Below are 19,669 nucleotides of genomic sequence, written 5' to 3'. Positions count from 1 at the left end.
AGGGGCTGTCAGATCCAACGAATTATCACGAGTTCTGTCGTCTGCTCGCCCGTTTGAAGTCCAACTATCGTTTGGGTGAATTGGTGATGGTGGATGACTATCCGAGGCTCATTGAAGAAATTGCAAAATTCACTGTGCAAAGTTTGCAGGTAGTTACAAAAAAAAAAAACGGTTGACATATATATATAATTTATACAATTATATATATATGTCAATTTTAATTTTTTTTATTTTTCAAAAATTTATTTATTTTTTCTTTGATATTAATTCTAAAAAAAATGTGTGACATAGCATTTTTTTTATCAATTTATGCAATTAATTTTTTTTTTATATTAATTCAATCTGCCACTCTCTCAGACTCAGTAAGACGCCTATATGGTCTGTCTCACTCTAATGCCTACCAGCTGCACCGATCTCGACAGACATGTGTATACGCAGTATGCAATCTGTCCCTCTCTAACGCGTCCGCCACACCAATATTACGTCATCATGTGTTAGGTTTGTTTTCGTTACGGAATTTCTTGATTCGGTCGCCACGCTCAGACGATGTAGGGACCACTCTAATCGTTATATCCGGAAGTCGTTAGAGGCAGTGGTTGAGATAAAGACACGTATGTGTTTATATTTATTATTGAAAACATTTACAGGTATTATACACGTGGTACATTTAACTAATATTTTCATTAATTTAATATTTGTTTTTTTTTTCGTTTTTTTTTTGTGTTTGTATGTTCTTTCTTAATTTTTAAGGATGCAAATCATTCTATACTTTGGTTTCTAATTCCGTAGAATTCTGGATAGCTAATATTTTTGAAATGTCAGAGTTGGCAAAGCTTTTGGCCAGGCACATTTGTCTGACAGTGAATGCAAAGTAATGCGTGCAAATATTTTTAATAATTAATTCATAAAAACTATACACTCGTGCGTGTCTTCTGGATATAACGACGAAATTAGAGAAGAAAAAATATGAATAAGAGAGAAGAATATTCAAATCTGATAAATACATCAGTGAAAGACATCTTAAATACTATTTCCACTTATTAATTTTCTCTAGCATTTTGATTGAAATAAAGAAGAATGTTTAACTATCTGTCTGACCGAAAGCTAGCGAGTTGATGAATAATGTACTGTATAGTACGGACGCGGAGCACGAAGAATTTCGTACCTGACCTTTGGGCCTACTGCCAGTGGTTAAAAACATTTTTTTTATAAGTACGAATATTCAAAACGGTAGCTTTGATTTTTATTTACGTATACGTATACGTATAATAATACGTATACGTATACGCGATAACGGATTTCTTAAATTTCAGATGTGGCAATTCGCGCCGAACTCGGTGCATTATCTGCTGTCGCTATGGCAACGGATGGTGGCGTCCGTGCCGTACGTCAACGCTACGGAGCCGCACTCGTTGGAGACGTACGCGCCGACGGTCACGGCGGCCTATATTAACAGCCGGCTGGATTCAGTTCCTGTGTTGCTTAGGTGAGTATTACTTATCTTATATCTTTAAACGAGCAATTCTTGTATATATATATATAATTGGAATCTCGGGATCGGCTCCAACGATTTTGATGAAATTTAGTAGACAGAGGGTTTCGGGGGCGATAAATCGATCTAGCTACGAATAAATGATAGAAAATAACAAAAAGGTGGTGTTTGAGTAGTCCCAATTTAAACTGAAAAATGAATCCTGACATCTATCGGCGAATAATAATACTATTTTTTTTAAATTGCTTTAACGACACAACAACACTAAAGCTATTCCAGCATATATAATCTATATTGTTCATACTTCATCATTTTATTAGTATGTAAGTCGTACTTATATATAATTTCCAAAAACACAATTTATAAAAAAAAAAAAATACCGAACAAAGCTCGGCTATCCAGGTACTTATAATAATAATAATAAAAACAGGTGCAAAGGTACGAAAAAGTAATTATAGAAATTTCAAACTACAGAAATATAACGTTAGAAACCTACCCCTTGGGAAGAAAAATAAAAATACCCTTGGCGGTATCATTTAACAGCGTGAGCCTCCTGCCCGTTTGCCCCCTGTTCTGTAAAAAAATTACTTACATTTCAAAAATCAAAAAGGTCGGCAACGCACTCGCGAGCCCTCTGGCATTGAGAGTGTCCATGGGCGGCGATATCACTTAACATCAGGTGAGCCTCCTGCCCGTTTGCCCCCTGTTCTGTAAAAAAAAATTACTTACATTTCAAAAATCAAAAAGGTCGGCAACGCACTCGCGAGCCCTCTGGCATTGAGAGTGTCCATGGGCGGCGATATCACTTAACATCAGGTGAGCCTCCTGCCCGTTTGCCCCCTGTTCTGTAAAAAAATTACTTACATTTCAAAAATCAAAAAGGCCGGCAACGCACTCGCGAGCCCTCTGGCATTGAGAGTGTCCATGGGCGGCGATATCACTTAACATCAGGTGAGCCTCCTGCCCGTTTGCCCCCTGTTCTGTAAAAAAAAATTACTTACATTTCAAAAATCAAAAAGGTCGGCAACGCACTCGCGAGCCCTCTGGCATTGAGAGTGTCCATCGGCGGCGGTATCACTTAAGATCAGGTGAGCCTCCTGCCCGTTTGCCCCCTGTTCTATAAAAAAAAATTACTTACATTTCAAAAATCAAAAAGGTCGGCAACGCACTCGCGAGCCCTCTGGCATTGAGAGTGTCCATGGGCGGCGATATCACTTAACATCAGGTGAGCCTCCTGCCCGTTTGCCCCCTGTTCTGTAAAAAAATTACTTAAATTTCAAAAATCAAAAAGGCCGGCAACGCACTCGCGAGCCCTCTGGCATTGAGAGTGTCCATGGGCGGCGATATCACTTAACATCAGGTGAGCCTCCTGCCCGTTTGCCCCCTGCTCTATAAAAAAAAATTACTTACATTTCAAAAATCAAAAAGGTCGGCAACGCACTCGCGAGCCCTCTGGCATTGAGAGTGTCCATGGGCGGCGATATCACTTAACATCAGGTGAGCCTCCTGCCCGTTTGCCCCCTGTTCTGTAAAAAAATTACTTACATTTCAAAAATCAAAAAGGCCGGCAACGCACTCGCGAGCCCTCTGGCATTGAGAGTGTCCATGGGCGGCGATATCACTTAACATCAGGTGAGCCTCCTGCCCGTTTGCCCCCTGTTCTATAAAAAAAAAATTACTTACATTTCAAAAATCAAAAAGGCCGGCAACGCACTCGCGAGCCCTCTGGCATTGAGTGTCCATGGGCGGCGGTATCACTTAACATCAGGTGAGCCTCCTGCCCGTTTGCCCCCTGTTCTATAAAAAAAAATTACTTACATTTCAAAAATCAAAAAGGCCGGCAACGCACTCGCGAGCCCTCTGGCATTGAGTGTCCATGGGCGGCGGTATCACTTAACATCAGGTGAGCCTCCTGCCCGTTTGCCCCCTGTTCTGTAAAAAAATTACTTACATTTCAAAAATCAAAAAGGCCGGCAACGCACTCGCAAGCCCTCTGGCATTGAGTGTCCATGGGCGGCGGTATCACTTAACATCAGGTGAGCCTCCTGCCCGTTTGCCCCCTGTTCTATAAAAAAAAAATTACTTACATTTCAAAAATCAAAAAGGCCGGCAACGCACTCGCGAGCCCTCTGGCATTGAGTGTCCATGGGCGGCGGTATCACTTAACATCAGGTGAGCCTCCTGCCCGTTTGCCCCCTGTTCTGTAAAAAAATTACTTACATTTCAAAAATCAAAAAGGCCGGCAACGCACTCGCAAGCCCTCTGGCATTGAGTGTCCATGGGCGGCGGTATCACTTAACATCAGGTGAGCCTCCTGCCCGTTTGCCCCCTGTTCTATAAAAAAATTACTTATAATAATAATAGACACTCTCAATGTCAGAGGGCTCGCGAGTGCGTTGCCAGCCTTTTAAAAATTAAAAGCTACTTCTAATTAATTTGATACATTTGTTTTAAATATTGTAGAATTGTTTGATTATTTGTTTTTTTTAAACCGAGAGTTTTTTACGCCGGCCTTTTTCTCTCGGCCAACACCCTCTGTCTTCTTTGCCGATGAGTTTATGAGATTTAGGGCCTGTTTCACAATGTCCGGATAAGTTCCAAATAAGCTATTTATTACTTATTGGTAGGATAAACATTATTTATGCGTTTCACGACTGTCAGATAGCGCTATTTGTCATGAAATGCCAAGTATCTTATTCGGAACTTTTATATTTCGAATAATTTATGTGTTGCATAGCTATTTGGCACTTTATCCATACATTGTGAAACAGGCCCTTAATGACGTGGAATAAGTGATACCATGATAATCTTATGTTCCAAAATAAACGTATTTAGTTATTTTTTTATTTCATTATAACTTATTTAAAATTTGTTTTTTTTTTTTTAAATATTTCGTCTATTTAATATAAAAGTGTATTTTTTTATATTCTATGTGTAAGGGTACATGTGTATGTTTGTCGAAAAATTTATCTGAAACTACGTCATATTGACTTGATGCTTGATTTTTCACAATTCTTCCAGGGAAGGTCTAGAAGACCCTTTAGACGATATGGGTGCTGTGCAACAACAGTTGGAACAAGTGGCTGTGATAGGCCGATGCGAATACGCGAAGACGTGTCAGCTACTCGTGGCGCACTTTGACAGAGCGGCGGCGGCCTATAGCGTGGAGACACAGCCGCAACAGATATTGGTTTTGCAAGGTTAGTAAAAATTAAATCTTTTACTTAGATACGATACAAAAATTAATATTATTTTAAACCTTAACAGTCGTACAAATAAAAAGGGACTTATTCTAACCTTTTACTAGGAATAGTTATGATTAGAATAAGCTAAGAATGAGGAGATAATAATTTCGTACAAATAAACTCGTAATTATGTTGGTGTAACTATTCCTTTGATATGCCATATGCACAAGCCGGCAACGTCGCATTTCATAGATAATCTTATGAAAAGAACAGAAACTTGTCTATGTTAACTGTGTTTCTGTCAGTTTGACGGTTACATTTGTGGTAATTTTAGACCGTTTTGTTTTTATTATCATATTCATAAGCAGTTTTATACGACATTAAAATGAGTAGTAATAAAAGAGAACGCTGTATTAATTGGGAGACAATTAACTCAAGACATTAGAGTCAGTTAAAAATAAATAGTATCATGAAATAAAAATGTTTAAAAAAGGTGTTTTATTTGTTTAAATAACTTAATTATTAAAACAATTAACAACTATCAAACTTAAAAGTTTTCATCTATAAAAATGGCCCTCACTGCGGCTCCACGCAGTGTGTTTTGAGAAGAGGGTTCTGTTGTCGGTGACGGCAGGGTCTCATCATTATCATCAAAGAGGGCTTCCTTTTTTAAATCAATGGCTATATTGTGCAATACTGACAAAGCTACAATATACATCTTAGTGTTCGGTAAAGCTGTTCTTAATCCCGACAGTAAATACCTAAATCTGTTTTTCCATACACCAAAACATCTCTCTATGCTATTACGAGTTCTGATGTGGGCATAATTGTATGATTCTTCTTAAAATTATTTAATTAAAAAAAAATAAATTACCAAATAATTGGTCTAAAAATAAAACACCAGCCTTTGAAAATCTATTTTCAATTTTCGGCGGCTTTTCATCGTCATAAATATCAAACGGATTTTTTCTTATTTCATATGTTTTTACTTTTCTTGCACTGGCCATTTGACTTATTAAATTATTTATTTGTTCAATTTCTTTTACTGCTCTGATATCCATTATATTATTGAGACAAATAAAAAATAAAGTCGTCAAAACACAATACAATCAACACTGACAATAGAGTAACTGTTGGTTTTAGGTTATTTCAGAGTTATACAAGGTGGACGGCTGGAATAACGCTTGTATGAACAGTTATGCCGACGTTATACTAGGTGTAGGCTATTCCAGGTTTATTTGTAGACATTTTCCTTATTCTTAGGTTATTCTTGGTATAACATTTTATTCCACGTTTATTTGTACCACTGTAATTCTTTGAATCTTTAAGCTTAATATAATTATCGAATAAAGCTAATTATATTCATATTTAAGTTTTTATTTGACTGACATCTTTAAACGAGCAATTCTATGTTTAAGTTGATAAAACACAAATAAAATGACATTTTCCAGAAATGATTCCTAGCTAAATCGATTTATCGCCCCCGAAACCCCCCGTATACTAAATTTCATGAAAATGTTTGAGCCGATTCCGAGATTCCAATTATATATATATATATACAAGAATTGCTCGTTTAAAGATATAAGATTAATTATTAATCGTGTTGATATGTTGTTATAATTTTTTGGTGTAACACTATAAAAATCTTTCGCTTTATTCTACGTTTGAAGAAAAAACTATACAAACAATAGAAAAAAGGTATTTCATACAGTCAAAGTTTTATAACGCATTAGGGAGCATTCAAGTATTACGTAGCGCAATTTGGGGTGGGGGGATCTAGTGGGCTGGATTTAAGTAACGCGTTACGTAACATTTTTATTTTTTTGAAAAATTAGAGGCCTCTGTTAATGCATATGGAGTTACCTGACCATGACTTGGACATGGCAGGTCGACAGTAAATTGTGATACGTAATATTTGAAGGCTTCCTTATCTAGTTAAATAAATTTATTTAAATGTAACAAAAAATGAAATAGTTGTAGAGATTAACTTCAGGGCGTCGGTTTTTTAAAGTATTTAATACCTTTTTTCCAAAAACACAAATAACCAACAAGTTAAAAAAAACTTTCTTGTTACGTCACAAGAAGCATAACTTCTAACGCGTGTACGTTACGTACGTACACACACGTTTTTTTGTGTGCATCTACGTATATGTCGTGTTATTTAGGTCAACTAACATGGCTCGTGTATATAATCGGGGCGGCCATAGATGGACGCTCATCCGTGAACACCTGCGATGAAAATGATGCCATGGACGGGGAGCTGGTCTGTAGGGTTCTTCAGCTGATGGATTTGACGGATTCAAGGCTCGCTAATGTAAGTGTCTCCATCCAAACACTTGGTATCTGGCCATGTTTTCAGCTTCCGTCACCCATGCTTCATAAATAGCTGTGTACCAATGGAATCTATATGCATGCCAGTTTCCTCACGATGACGGAAAAGATGGATACGGCATGCCTGACTCCCAAAAGGTGTCAGGCACAGAAATTTGATCAATTGTCTAGAAATGAGTACGGAACTGATATATACATTTGAGGATCAGATCTAAAAGATGCTGATAAATGAAAAATCAATCAGATTTTTAATTCCGTAGAATTCTGACATTTCATATATGTTGCTACTAAAAATGTTCTCCAACGAAAAAAGGACAAATTTGACCCATTTAAGGGGAATAAAAAATAAAGTGCTACATATTATTGAGTTTTATCTACAAAAAAATCTAAATATTTAATATCACAAACAATATATCCATAATTTTAATTACTCCACGTTTAGTAAACCTTTAAAAAAATTATATGTTTATTTGTGTTTTTGACTGTTTGTGAAGAAAAGTGATCTAATTATCACTCGCCGTTAAATATGGAGCATCTCCTCTCCTCTAACAAATATGTGTATGTATGTATAGACTCAAATGGTTAGACTCGTTTTGAAATTGAAAAATGTGCCCGGCCAAAAAGGTTTGTGATCTCGGACATGTCAGAAAATGATAGCTGTCAGAATACTACGGAATTATAAAATCAGAGTTTAATACCAGCTGACTTCACAAACTTTTCAACATTCATTACACTATTTCACAAATAGTAGCAGTGTAATATATTTTTTGGTTTTTTGAAAAAAAAAAATGTAATCAAAAATCATCGTCAACCTTGAGTCTATAATTAATAAATGAATTAGTTAGAATTAAATAAATTACAGGGTGGTTGTGAAAAGCTAGAGTTGGCTATGATGTCGTTCTTCGAGCAGTTTCGTAAAATATATGTTGGTGACCAAGTGCAGAAGACTAGCAAAGTGTATCGTCGACTTAGTGAAGTGTTGGGATTAAGTGATGAGAGTCAGCTACTTAGTGTCATCATGAGGAAGATGTGAGTCCAATTCAGATTGAAAATCATTTATTCATTAGGTAACACAATATATATATATATATATATGAAATTCTAAATGTTTCTAATTTTACATTTACTGCCAGTTCTTAAATCAAGGGCGTAGAACGGAAGAGAACTGGCAATAAGCTCTCCGCCACTCTTGTTAATCATCAAGTTTTTTGTTTTACACAATGTTTGTAAGTAGCTGCAACCATTACACCATGTTCCACATGACATCTTAAGAAATTAATATAACCTTGAGTAAGCAGTTAAGTTTATAGGTACTTGGTACTAACTCGAAATACTTATACTCCGGACCGAAGGACCAAAATTTTAAAGCTTTCAAATGATTTATTGGAAGAGTGGTGGAGAGTTTATTGCCCTCTCTTCTCTTCTGTTCTGCTATACGCCCTTGTTTGAGAAGTGGCAGTAAATGTAAAATTAGAAGCATTTAATGTATATTTCTTTTTTGACTTTCATAAGTGTACATTGTGAATAAATGATTTTTTAATTTTTGGTTTTGATCGAAATATAAGCGAAAAAGAAATGACAATTGACACTGAAGAATTTGACGTTATTCGTTTGTTTTTTATTTGATATATTTGATACAATTGCTTCCAGAATAACGAATTTGAAATATTGGGGTAGTTCCGAGGCTATAATATCCAAAACGTTGGGGTTGTTGAGCGATCTGAGCGGGGGATACTCGTGTGTACGGAAGCTGGTCAGATTGGACGAGGTCAAATTTATGTTGACTCATCATACGGTGAGTTTTAAGTATTTTAATGAGATAAATCCGTTAGAGTTAAAGGATAAAGGACTAGTTTTTTATCTATACTAATTTTATAAGTGGAAAGATTTGTTAGCTCAAAAGTAATGGTCGGATTTTTGGAAATTATTAATAATTTCAAAAATTTGGCTTTAGACGACTTCTCTGGCCCAATTGAAAGATAGTCTCCGACGCAAAATGGCAGCCATCACTGACTCGACCTGCTGAGTCGTCATAAGTCGTTTTATTAGTCGATATAATAAGTCTACGTGTGAATGGTATTGTTCTTAGGAAATAAATTCCCATTTAATAATGAACTAGCGATCTGCCCCGGCTTCGCACGGGTGCAATGCTGATACTAAATACAGTACAAAAAATCTGTGAACGTTGTATATAAAAATGTGGGTTATCCATAAGAGATAGACATATACCATCGCGGACTTTTCTGTAGACCTTTTCAATGTGTACAATACTTAGTACATTATTTTGATAAAACTCGTAGGGTTCAGCCTGCATTTGCAATGTAAGCGGAAAAAATGTATTTACGACATCACATTAGAAAAATCAATAATAACAGTACTTCTCTCCACTATTTAATGGATGTTATTATACATATAAACCTTTCTCTTGATCACTCTATCTATATTTTAAAAAAAACCGCATCAAAATCCGTTGCGTAGTTTCAAAGATTTAAGCATACAAAGGGACATAGGGACAGAGAAAGCGACTTTGTTTTATACTATGTAGTGATAAACATTTTTTTGGTACACGACTTTTAATCGATGAACTAAATGTGAACTTCCTTTTGAGACACCCTGTATAATAACTACGTAATAATCGATAGCTGCCAACATAGCTGTGGATATTCGATGTAATATAATTTTGTTGTGTGTGAGAATAGCTTGGTTTCATCAGTATGTGTATTTTTGATAAACATTCCAGGCGGAACACTTCCCGTTCCTTGGAATCGGCGTTGGTACGGCGGAAATGCGTTGTCGCAGTATGCTCTATACGGCGTTGGGAAGATTGTTGATGGTGGAATTGGGCGAGGATGAAGACCGATTCCACGCGTTTATGATGCCCCTAACAGGTAAAGCAATATGTGTTAACAAAGTTTGTAGAAGTGAAATGTGTGTATAAAGTCGGCAACACATCTGCTAGCCCGTGGTGTAAAGTAGTCTTGGTAAGTTCCATTAAAGGTTTTAATTTGTTAGCCAAGTTTCACAAGACTATAAATATGTTACTAGTATTGAACAGATTTGACTTTGACGTTTATAACCTCTAACATGGTGACATTGACAGCTGACAGGAACGTCATTGTATTGACATACAATTGTACGTTAGTTTGGTAATACGAATACGTCGACGCATTTTAAACAGTCTGATTAACCTTACCTGCGCACGCGCTCTGACTTCTGATTGGTCGTTACGAGTGAGGCTTGTAGTTTTTCTGTAACACACACTTTACTCATTCACTCACTCACTCACTCATTGACTCACACTTTTGCACCCACACACGTAGTTTTCATATTAAACCCAAGCTTTATTTATTTAAGTATTCCAACAGCTAATCATTAAACAGTATTCAAACAATTACATTACACACAAAACCCAAAACGGAATACACAAACAGAAACATAAAGCACAGTAAGATTGATTGATTGGTAGATTAAAATATATATTTAATATGAAGGAACAAGCAAAGCCATTATTCGTAACAGAGTTTTTTTAAATATTTTTTTAGTCACATTAAATATATAGATTTTTTTGAAAATGTATAGCCTGCATTCTTCATTGATTACGTACGGTTCTAATGATTCCAAAAATCTATTCCAGCTGCCTTTGAAAGCATAATAGGCCTGTTAGGAAGCGCGGAGAATCCTTTATATGCGTCCGAAGACGCGAAGAAGACGCTGATAGGCCTCGCGAGGGATTTGAGAGGTCTCGCCTTCGCGTTTAATACGAAATCTACTTATATTATGCTCTTTGATTGGATGTGAGTATTTTTTTATGTATGGCAATTGTTTAATTACTTCGTTTCATTTATTAAAGTGAAACTTTTATTACATCGTCTGAAAGTTTTTGGTCTGTGTGGCGCATGTCGCGTGACGGTCGGCCGCGGAGTGGGGATAAAGTGAAAGGCGCTCGTCATAGCAGCCAAGGCCAATATGGCGGCGCACATAGTTCACAATTGTGCCAGTGCTCCACGCTATTTTAATATGTGTATATAATCTAATTAATTGTTATGTATTATGTATGTCGTACTCTCAAAGACACAGAATTGAATAAAAATATTAGTTGGAGACTTAGTCTACTTTTATTAGTCCCATTATCATTCCAATTTTCCAAGAATAAAAATAAGATTTATAAAGCAATTTTATACCCTTAATGGAATATTATTCCAAACATTTTTAGTTAAACGTCTATAATGTGAAAAAAAGTTTAACTTTCACCGTGGTTTTATAAAACAACAGATTTTTTTTTAAATCAACAGATGGCGTTGTGCAAAACCACCTCAACCAACCCCAGAGACTGTTCAGTTTTCCGAAATGAACGCTTTTTAAGTTTTTCTGTGACTTTTACTCGATATAAACCTAAGAGTTCAAGTCATAAGATTTTAATCTTAATATATATATAAATCTCCTGTCACGATGTTTGTCCGCGATGGACTCCTAAACTACTAAACCGATTTTAAATTAAATTGGCACACCGTGAGCAGTTTGGTCCAACTTAAGAGATAGGATAGCTTAGATCTTTAATTATAGGCGCAATTTTATTTTATTGCAAATTATTTGTTTATTATTTGATACAATTCTGACAGATGGCGCTGTGTTATAGGTACCAACGTTACATTTAAGTTCTCCTAGCGTTTCCCTTGAATAGTTTACTTCTATGTGTTAGCCGGTGTTACCTTTTTACATAAATTGCTACATAATCATATACAGAGCAGTGACCTCTGACAGGGTATTAAAATTGTAATCCCATACTCGTTCCCTAGGTTTTAAATCATCAATATTTTCCTTCTGCCAAAACCAATCTAGGATATATTCGGTAGTGGGCTGATCGGTTTTAGAAAAAGCATTGTTGGGTGCCTTTCTCAAACCTGTAGCCCGCTAACTAGCTACGTACGTAATTCGCTGTTTTGCTGATGATTTTTCTTTTTTATTCTCTATTTTAAGTACCAACATTCTTTGTAATTTTATTGTGTAATTATATTATCTTGTTTATTTTATTAATTCCTATTTTTGGCATAACTTACGTTTACATATATTGTCATACATATAAGATATAAAATTTTATAAAATTACCAGTAGATTTAGTAATATGTATGTTGTAAACTTAATAAATAAATAAATATAACAAAAACCGTAGCCACAGCAACGCTTAGCGGAGTCTACTAGTACAAATAAAAATAGGGGTTTATTTTAGTGGGGTAATTACCTACATCCCGCTATCGATATGCACAATTCTAACGCACATCCCTACACCATTAGACCTACATAAACAGATAAATATTTATCCTAATAATGCGTTGATTACAGCTGGCAAAATTTGGTCCTTCGAAATTCCGGCACTTGATTTCAACTGTTATTTCAGATACCCACTGTACATGAAGGTGTTACTGCGCGGCATCGAACTGTGGTACAACGAGCCGGCCGTGACCACGCCCATCCTGAAGTTGACCACTGAGCTGGTGCAGAATAGGAACCAGAGGTTGCATTTTGACGTCAGCTCGCCGAATGGAATTTTGTTGTTTAGGGAATTGTCCAATATTATTTGCGCTTATGGTGAGTTTAAATAGTGACCAGTGGCGATACAACCTTTTGAGGTCTGGGCCTCAGATTTCTGTATCTGTTTCATATGTCAGTCTCCTGTCATACGCCATCTTTTTGGGTGTAAGCCGGCTTCTTCATGATGTTTTCCTTCACCGAGCGAATGTTAAATACGCACATAGAAAGTCCATTGGTGCACAGCCGGGGATCGAACCTACGACCTCAGGGAATCGTTATGAGCCTGATATTACGTATTGTGTTAGATTTTATTATAAGTGCGCAGGCGTCGATCAGAGAGTATATGTTTTACATTAATAATCAAAAAGCTTGCTTTCGGTCAGAGAGACAGTTAAACGTCTTGACGCTGCTTTATTTAAATCAAAATGCTAGCGACTTGATTGAATATCGATCTTTAAATAACTGTCTAGCGATTCAATTAACTCTCTGATTTAAGTACTTTACTGCGACATATATAAGCTAAACCAGCGAAACCCTGATTTCGACGCTCTAGGGAGATCGTCGTTAACACTTTATATCAATGTTATATATATATATATATATACGTACGATTATATATTTTATAGAACAGGGGCAAACGGGCAGGAGGCTCACCTGATGTTAAGTGATACCGCCGCCCATGGACACTCTCAATGCCAGAGGGCTCGCGAGTGCGTTGCCGGCCTTTTAAGACTGTACGCGTTTTTCTTGAAGGACCCTAAGTCGAATTGGTTCGGAAATACTTCAGTTGGCAGCTGGTTCCACAGAGTGGTGGTGCGCGGCAAAAACTGCCTTGAAAAACGCACAGTTGTGCAAAACTATATATATATATATATATATATATATGTGTGTGTGTGTGTGTGTATAGTTTTCATACAATCAAATTTCTTAAAAGCTTCTCTTTAATTTTTCAGGTAGTCGAATACAAACAGTAGATGTAAGCAAGAAACAAATGTATGCGATGAAGGTTAAAGGCATTTCGTTGTGTTTCTCCATACTTAAGACGGCTCTGTGTGGAAATTATGTTAATTTTGGTGTTTTTAGGTATGTATTAACGATATTTAAAAAAACTATTTGTTTTGTAGATAGGCAAGTAGGTGATCAGCCTTCTATGCGTGCTTTGGTAAAGTTTATACAAAAACATAAATAACCGTGATTCGAATACGTGACCTTCGTGTTAACGTATACGGATATGACGTATACGTACACGTGTTGTAATGTTGAAAGCCCATAATCTAAATCGGTCCAGCCGTTTGGGGCCGCTCAAGTATTACGTTAGAAGATTTACTGAAATTTATTTCCCCCCATAAAGGGGGGGGGGCTCTCAAATAATACATAAAGGTATATATATTTTTTTTATTTTTTTTCAGGTTATATGGTGATGACGCCCTAGATAATGCGTTAAATATGTTTGTTAAATTATTGTTAAATATACCACAGAGTGACTTATTGGTGAGTTTATCTTTTGAGTCATCTTTCATCATTATTATGCACCACTTAATTTTATTCGTTAAGTAATTCCAAACTATAAAACAAAAAAATCATTTCAAAACAAATTAATTTATGATTTTTATAAAAAATTAAAAATTCTGTGGTTTTATAAAACCACGATAAAAGTGAAACTTTTTTTCACATTATAGATATTTAACTAATAACTGTGTCTTTGAGAGTACGACATACATAATACTTAACAATTATTTAGATTATTGGCCTTGGCTGCTATGACGAGCGCCTTTCACTTTATCCCTACTCCGCGGCTGACCGTCACGCGACATGCGCCACACAGACCAAAAAGTTTGAGACGATGTAATAAAAGTTTCATCATTCATAAAATTGTTCAAAACGACATAGAATTACGAAAAATAACCAAAAGATCACCGTGCGCGTAACTTAACGTCAAACGAACTACTGACTGAAATATATATATATATTTCATTTACTAGCTATAAGAGAAAGAGAGAAAGAAAATGTGCGTGCGCACTTCTGCTTCTATCCCCCACTCAACTTCCGTTCGCCTTGCCCGATCACACTTTTCGTAACGCTTACGTCACGCGTTCGCCAGCTTACTCAAGTCAGGCGTGCGTTAAGAAGTTTCACTCCAAAAAAGCAAGCTACTTATCTTTGATACATAGGAGACTTATTTTTTTTCTATTTTTTTTTTCAGTTCTATCCAAAACTATCCCAAACCTACTACGTACTATTAGAGAGGCTTGCACAGGATCATATGCCGTATTTGGCCTCTATACAGCCAGAGGCCACTTTGTATATACTTTCATCTATATCGGAAGGCCTTACTGCTATAGGTGAGTTGAATTATTTATTAAAACTTCGTCATCTACACTAATATTATAAAGAGGAAAACTTTGTTTATTTGTTTGTTTGATTGTAATGAATAGGCTCATAAACTACTGGACCGATTTTAAAAATTCTTTCACCATTCGAAAGCTACATTATCCACGAGTAGTAATATATTTAATTTTGAACAAAAATAGGGTTCCGTAAGATATTAGGGTTTTCCGGACACAAGGTGTAAAAAATCAACCAAAATATAAAAAAAGGGGGTAGCATAGCAAAATGTTCCATGTTGGCATATACTAAAAAGGTAGGCTAGGCATTAAGGAGAAACGAAGTTCGCGGAAGCAGCTAGTATTAAATAAAAACAAGTACTTTCGTAGATGTGACTTCATTTTTTATTATTTTTTCCAGATACAAGTGTATGTACAGGGTGTTGTTCTACGCTAGACCACGTAGTAACATATTTATTTAAGCAATTAGTACAGAAATGTAAGTAATATTTTTATTCTATAGCTAAGCGTTTTAGTTTCAAAAATTTACTGGTCAGGCGCCGAAGACCTAATCGGGCTATCTGAATGATTCAATGTTTTAAAAAATTGGTGCTAACGTCGCCATTTGTCAAAATGTCAGACGGACAGTTGTTTATTTCTGTAATTTATGGTTCGTATAAATAATTTTACTATCTACCAAGTAAATTGTTCCCGGCCAAAAAGGTTTGTGAATCTCTGACATGTCAAAAAACGATAACCGTCAGAATTCTAGGGAATTGTAAATCTGAGTATACTTTTTACTCCAAAAAGATTTTTTAAACCAATATTTACACTGAAGCTTGTCAAAAAAATGTTTATTAAAATTCACCATTATTTGTTAATTAAAAAAATTTTTTTTTTTGCAAGATTTTTTTTATTTTGTCATGACTTAGAAAAAAAATCATATGAAGCTGATTTTTTTACCCCTCTACGATCAACCCCTATTTTTTATTTGTTAATTATATAATGGCAAAAAAAAATATTGTGATGACAGAATAAAAAAAATCATATCTCTCTCAATTTTCACTCTTATACAATCAACGATAGCCGTCGTAGCAATTTTTTTCTAATCTATCTAACCAAATATTTTTAATATAACCTAACCTTACCCTATATATTTTTAATATATAGGGTTGCAAGATGGCAGTCAAATATTATAATTGTAGTAGAATTAAAAAAAATGTCGAAATTATTTTTCAGCAAGTAAAGCCTCTAATCCGAGACAGGCGACGCCGGAAAGCAGCAATATGTTCATAGAAGTGCTCCAAAGGCGGCCGGAGATTATGCAGCAGCTATTGGCAACTGTAAGTATTGTTTGCAGAGCAGTGTTGGCCTAGAGGCTTCAACTACGACTCTCATACCTGAGGTCCTAGGTTCGATCCCCGGCTGTGCACCAATTTTTTATATTTAGAATATAATTCTATTTTTATACAAAAAAAAAAAATATTTTTTTTATTGTTTCTCATTTTTTTTATTATAGTATGAGACTCTTTTCCGAGTCTCTCTCTTGTCAGAGAGATTCCCTTAGTTATACAAATTCCAATAATTCTAAAATGAATAGCTATGAATGATGATGATGTGTGTGTACTGTGTACGTGAGCGAGTGTGTGTTTGTGTGTGAGCGAGTGTGTGCATGTTAAGTATTTGTCTCAAACTAGCGAATTCTTACTAAAATGTGCTCAGTTTCCTCATATGTTATAATTTTTAGCAAACCTGTTATATCTTTCTTGTAATAATAATAATAGCCTTTATTCAGATATATTTTACATTATATATTTTATATGCATTTAAACAAATTTCTTTAACTTACATTCATACAAAAATATTTTAATATTGTGGGTAGTTTAAAATTTATTCTCGTTGGTCAAAACTCTTATATGAAGGACATCCACAGGTAGTGAACGTGATAATGTTCGAAGAATGCTGCAACCAGTGGTCCATGTCTCGGCCGCTCCTTGGGCTCATTCTGCTGAACGAGGAGCAGTTCTCTGGTCTCCGCTCTGAGCTCATCTCCCAACAGCCTCGGCATCGGCAGCATCACCTGGCCCAGTGCTTCGACCAGCTCATGTCTGGCGTCGAGAGGAATCTGCTAACGAAAAATAGGGATAGGTGAGTGATGTTGTCTTGACTAGGCGTTTCACATGCGTTTTGGACTATAAGTTTCTTTTTTTATCTTTTTTTTTTTCTTTTTTTTGAGAGCTTTTTGCTGACAAGAGGATAAATTGCCGTAAATTAGCTAACGTATTAGTTTAACGACTCCTTAGACACATATATAAAACAATCTGCTTTTGTGATATAAAATCAGCGACACAACAATTACAACAAAAAAATAATAAATAGTGTGACCATGGCATTGACTGGTGACTGCTAATTGCATAGACACTCACCCCAGTGTCTATACAGTTTGTATGCGTTTGTATACCAATGTATAGAAAACACGTTGCAGGGTAACGACGAATTATTTTTTAAAAAAAGAACAAAAGGTCTTTTGACATTGACAGTTTAGTTTAACATATTTATTCACAGATAAAGACATAACATATTTATTCTCTATGATATTATTCTTTGCAATACATTAGAATATTGAAAATATTGTTTTTATTTCAGGTTCACACAAAACCTATCGATGTTTCGACGCGACATCACTGACCTACTGAAAGGAACAACCGTCAATACACCGTCTGTCAATGACATGATGACGTCATAATGTCAACGATAACTGTCATCCGATGAAATATGTACAGTGGATGATATGACGACAGTATAGCAACGAAAGTGACCCTGCGTTTGACGTTCAGTCAAAATGATATAACGTCACACGTGACAGCCATAATATAATATGGCTTATCACGTCTGTATATCATCACTGTTAACTGACATATATTGTAAAACGTCTCAAACTAGACGTAATTATATATATAGACTGTCAAATGGTTGACATGCCGTCGTTGTCAATCCCATATCACTATACTGTCTGCATCAAAATAATAGTTTCTGCGCACAATATACAAATTAATGGACTTGTACACAGAATATACACACAGACATTTCTTTGCCGATCTAGATCAGTGCTGTATGTGAAAGATTTTTTAAATCATTAACAAGTTAAAGGCAAACATTCGTATCAGAAATGAATTGAAATCATTTATTGGCTGTGGTACAATTAGATACATTAATTATAAAATCCGCCATATATAGGCATGGAAATGTCATATTAATTTAAAAATGTCATAATAAAAAGTGAGTTAAGTTATTCAGAATTGGTTAGTGATTTATAACTTCTAGGAAGGTGAGTCAATAGTTTAATAGCCATACGCTGTCATACGAAGTAGTTTGCGGAAGATAAAAATATTTCGAGTTAAGACAAATATAAAAAAATATGTCTGTCTGAGTGGTATAAAACCGGCGAAATAAAAATTACAAAAAAAAATAGCGTGACCATGGCACTGACTGCCAAAAGCATGGACACAGCTGTGTCTCTACCAATATTTTAAAATGGCAAAAAAGTTACAGAAATGTGTGTGTATTCTGTGTACAACAAATTATTTTTATTTTTGACTAAAGTACGGGGTTCTAGCAAAGAACTGTCAAATGGTTTTGATGGGGTCGAGATTTAAATATACATATTATGAAAACAATTTTTTTTTTCCTAATTATCGCACTCTTGTAAGTAAAAGGTGAGAAACAAGAGACGTAAGTGAAACGTATTATGACGTATCATGACCATGCGGTTGACCAATCACAATGGAACAGAACGCGCCAGACCTGGGGGTCTAGTCAAGACGGCTTAACAGTAGTGTATGTAGAAAATGACAGCTAGTACCAACTGTCGACACTAGCTGTCATTTTCATACAAATTTAGTTTTCGACTTTCTACATACACTACTGTTACGCTGTCTTGGCTAGACCCCCTGTTCTGAAAAATTGAATTTCGAACGTCAACACTGACATGAAATTCGAAATTTGAAATTTCCTTCTTTGATTTTTTTTTTCAATTCATCCCTAATGGGAAAGGCAAAAGACTTTAGTCCATACAGCATTTCCTTCTTTGATGTTCTTAAGATTTTTTTTTAATTTAGCACATGACTATGGATACAAGTCTTTCAGCCTGTTTAACGATTTTTAAACGACCAACAAATTTATTTGCAAATAATTTTCGCTATAACCCCGTAATGACTGTTTTTATTTTGATGAATTTTGCACAGTTTATGTTAGAGTAAAATGTAGGAATCATTCCAACTGGACAATTGTGTAGTGAAAACATTTATCGGTTTAAAACGTGTGCCGAATTTAATTACGATTTTAAATTGCTAAATCTAGCAATATATACTCCTTAGTAAATATTGCTTAAGTAATAATATTAATTCGTCTTAAGGACAATGAGTCAAAATCTATTTGTAAGTTTTAACAAGTAATTAGGCTAGAAATTGAAAATTACACGTTTTAATCCGATATACTATGGTAATAATTTGTATAGTTTTTGATTCGTTATTTGTGAGGCGAATGTAAATATTTAAATAAAATGTGATTTATACAATTATTTGTCTATTATTGACTTTCCCTGACTAAAACGATTTATATAATTATAAATAAAATACAAAATAAATCAGTGGCGGTACAGCCTTTTTAGGTCTGGGCCTCAGATTTCTGAATCTGTTTCATAATCATTTGTAATAGGCTTTAAGTTTAGCCTCTTGTGCCTGACACACGCCGTCGACTTTGTGCGTAAGACATATTCCTCACTATGTTTTTCTTCGTACGAACGAATT

The 19,669-nt window shown here is 35.4% G+C and overlaps 1 protein-coding gene across 1 annotated transcript in view; it reads left to right on the top strand.

Annotated features, from left to right (window-relative positions):
* Positions 1 to 19,438, top strand: part of LOC110992816 (exportin-7) — a 29,478-nt gene extending 10,040 nt beyond the window's left edge. The window contains exons 9-24 of the mRNA XM_045633829.1: positions 3 to 149; positions 1,314 to 1,486; positions 4,514 to 4,692; positions 6,843 to 6,991; positions 7,871 to 8,037; positions 8,659 to 8,803; positions 9,749 to 9,896; positions 10,643 to 10,802; positions 12,404 to 12,594; positions 13,491 to 13,620; positions 13,947 to 14,028; positions 14,741 to 14,879; positions 15,283 to 15,360; positions 16,101 to 16,204; positions 16,795 to 17,009; positions 17,508 to 19,438. Coding sequence (XP_045489785.1) covers positions 3 to 149; positions 1,314 to 1,486; positions 4,514 to 4,692; positions 6,843 to 6,991; positions 7,871 to 8,037; positions 8,659 to 8,803; positions 9,749 to 9,896; positions 10,643 to 10,802; positions 12,404 to 12,594; positions 13,491 to 13,620; positions 13,947 to 14,028; positions 14,741 to 14,879; positions 15,283 to 15,360; positions 16,101 to 16,204; positions 16,795 to 17,009; positions 17,508 to 17,607 — 2,307 coding nt within the window. The 3' untranslated portion in view covers positions 17,608 to 19,438. The remainder of the gene's footprint in view (positions 1 to 2; positions 150 to 1,313; positions 1,487 to 4,513; positions 4,693 to 6,842; positions 6,992 to 7,870; positions 8,038 to 8,658; positions 8,804 to 9,748; positions 9,897 to 10,642; positions 10,803 to 12,403; positions 12,595 to 13,490; positions 13,621 to 13,946; positions 14,029 to 14,740; positions 14,880 to 15,282; positions 15,361 to 16,100; positions 16,205 to 16,794; positions 17,010 to 17,507) is intronic.
* The last annotated feature ends 231 nt before the right edge of the window (positions 19,439 to 19,669 follow it).

This window comes from Pieris rapae, chromosome 24 (assembly GCF_905147795.1).
Source record: "Pieris rapae chromosome 24, ilPieRapa1.1, whole genome shotgun sequence".
Lineage (NCBI taxonomy): Eukaryota > Metazoa > Arthropoda > Insecta > Lepidoptera > Pieridae > Pieris > Pieris rapae.
Note: the sequence above shows the minus strand (reverse complement) of the source record. Positions and strands in the feature narration are given on the sequence as shown.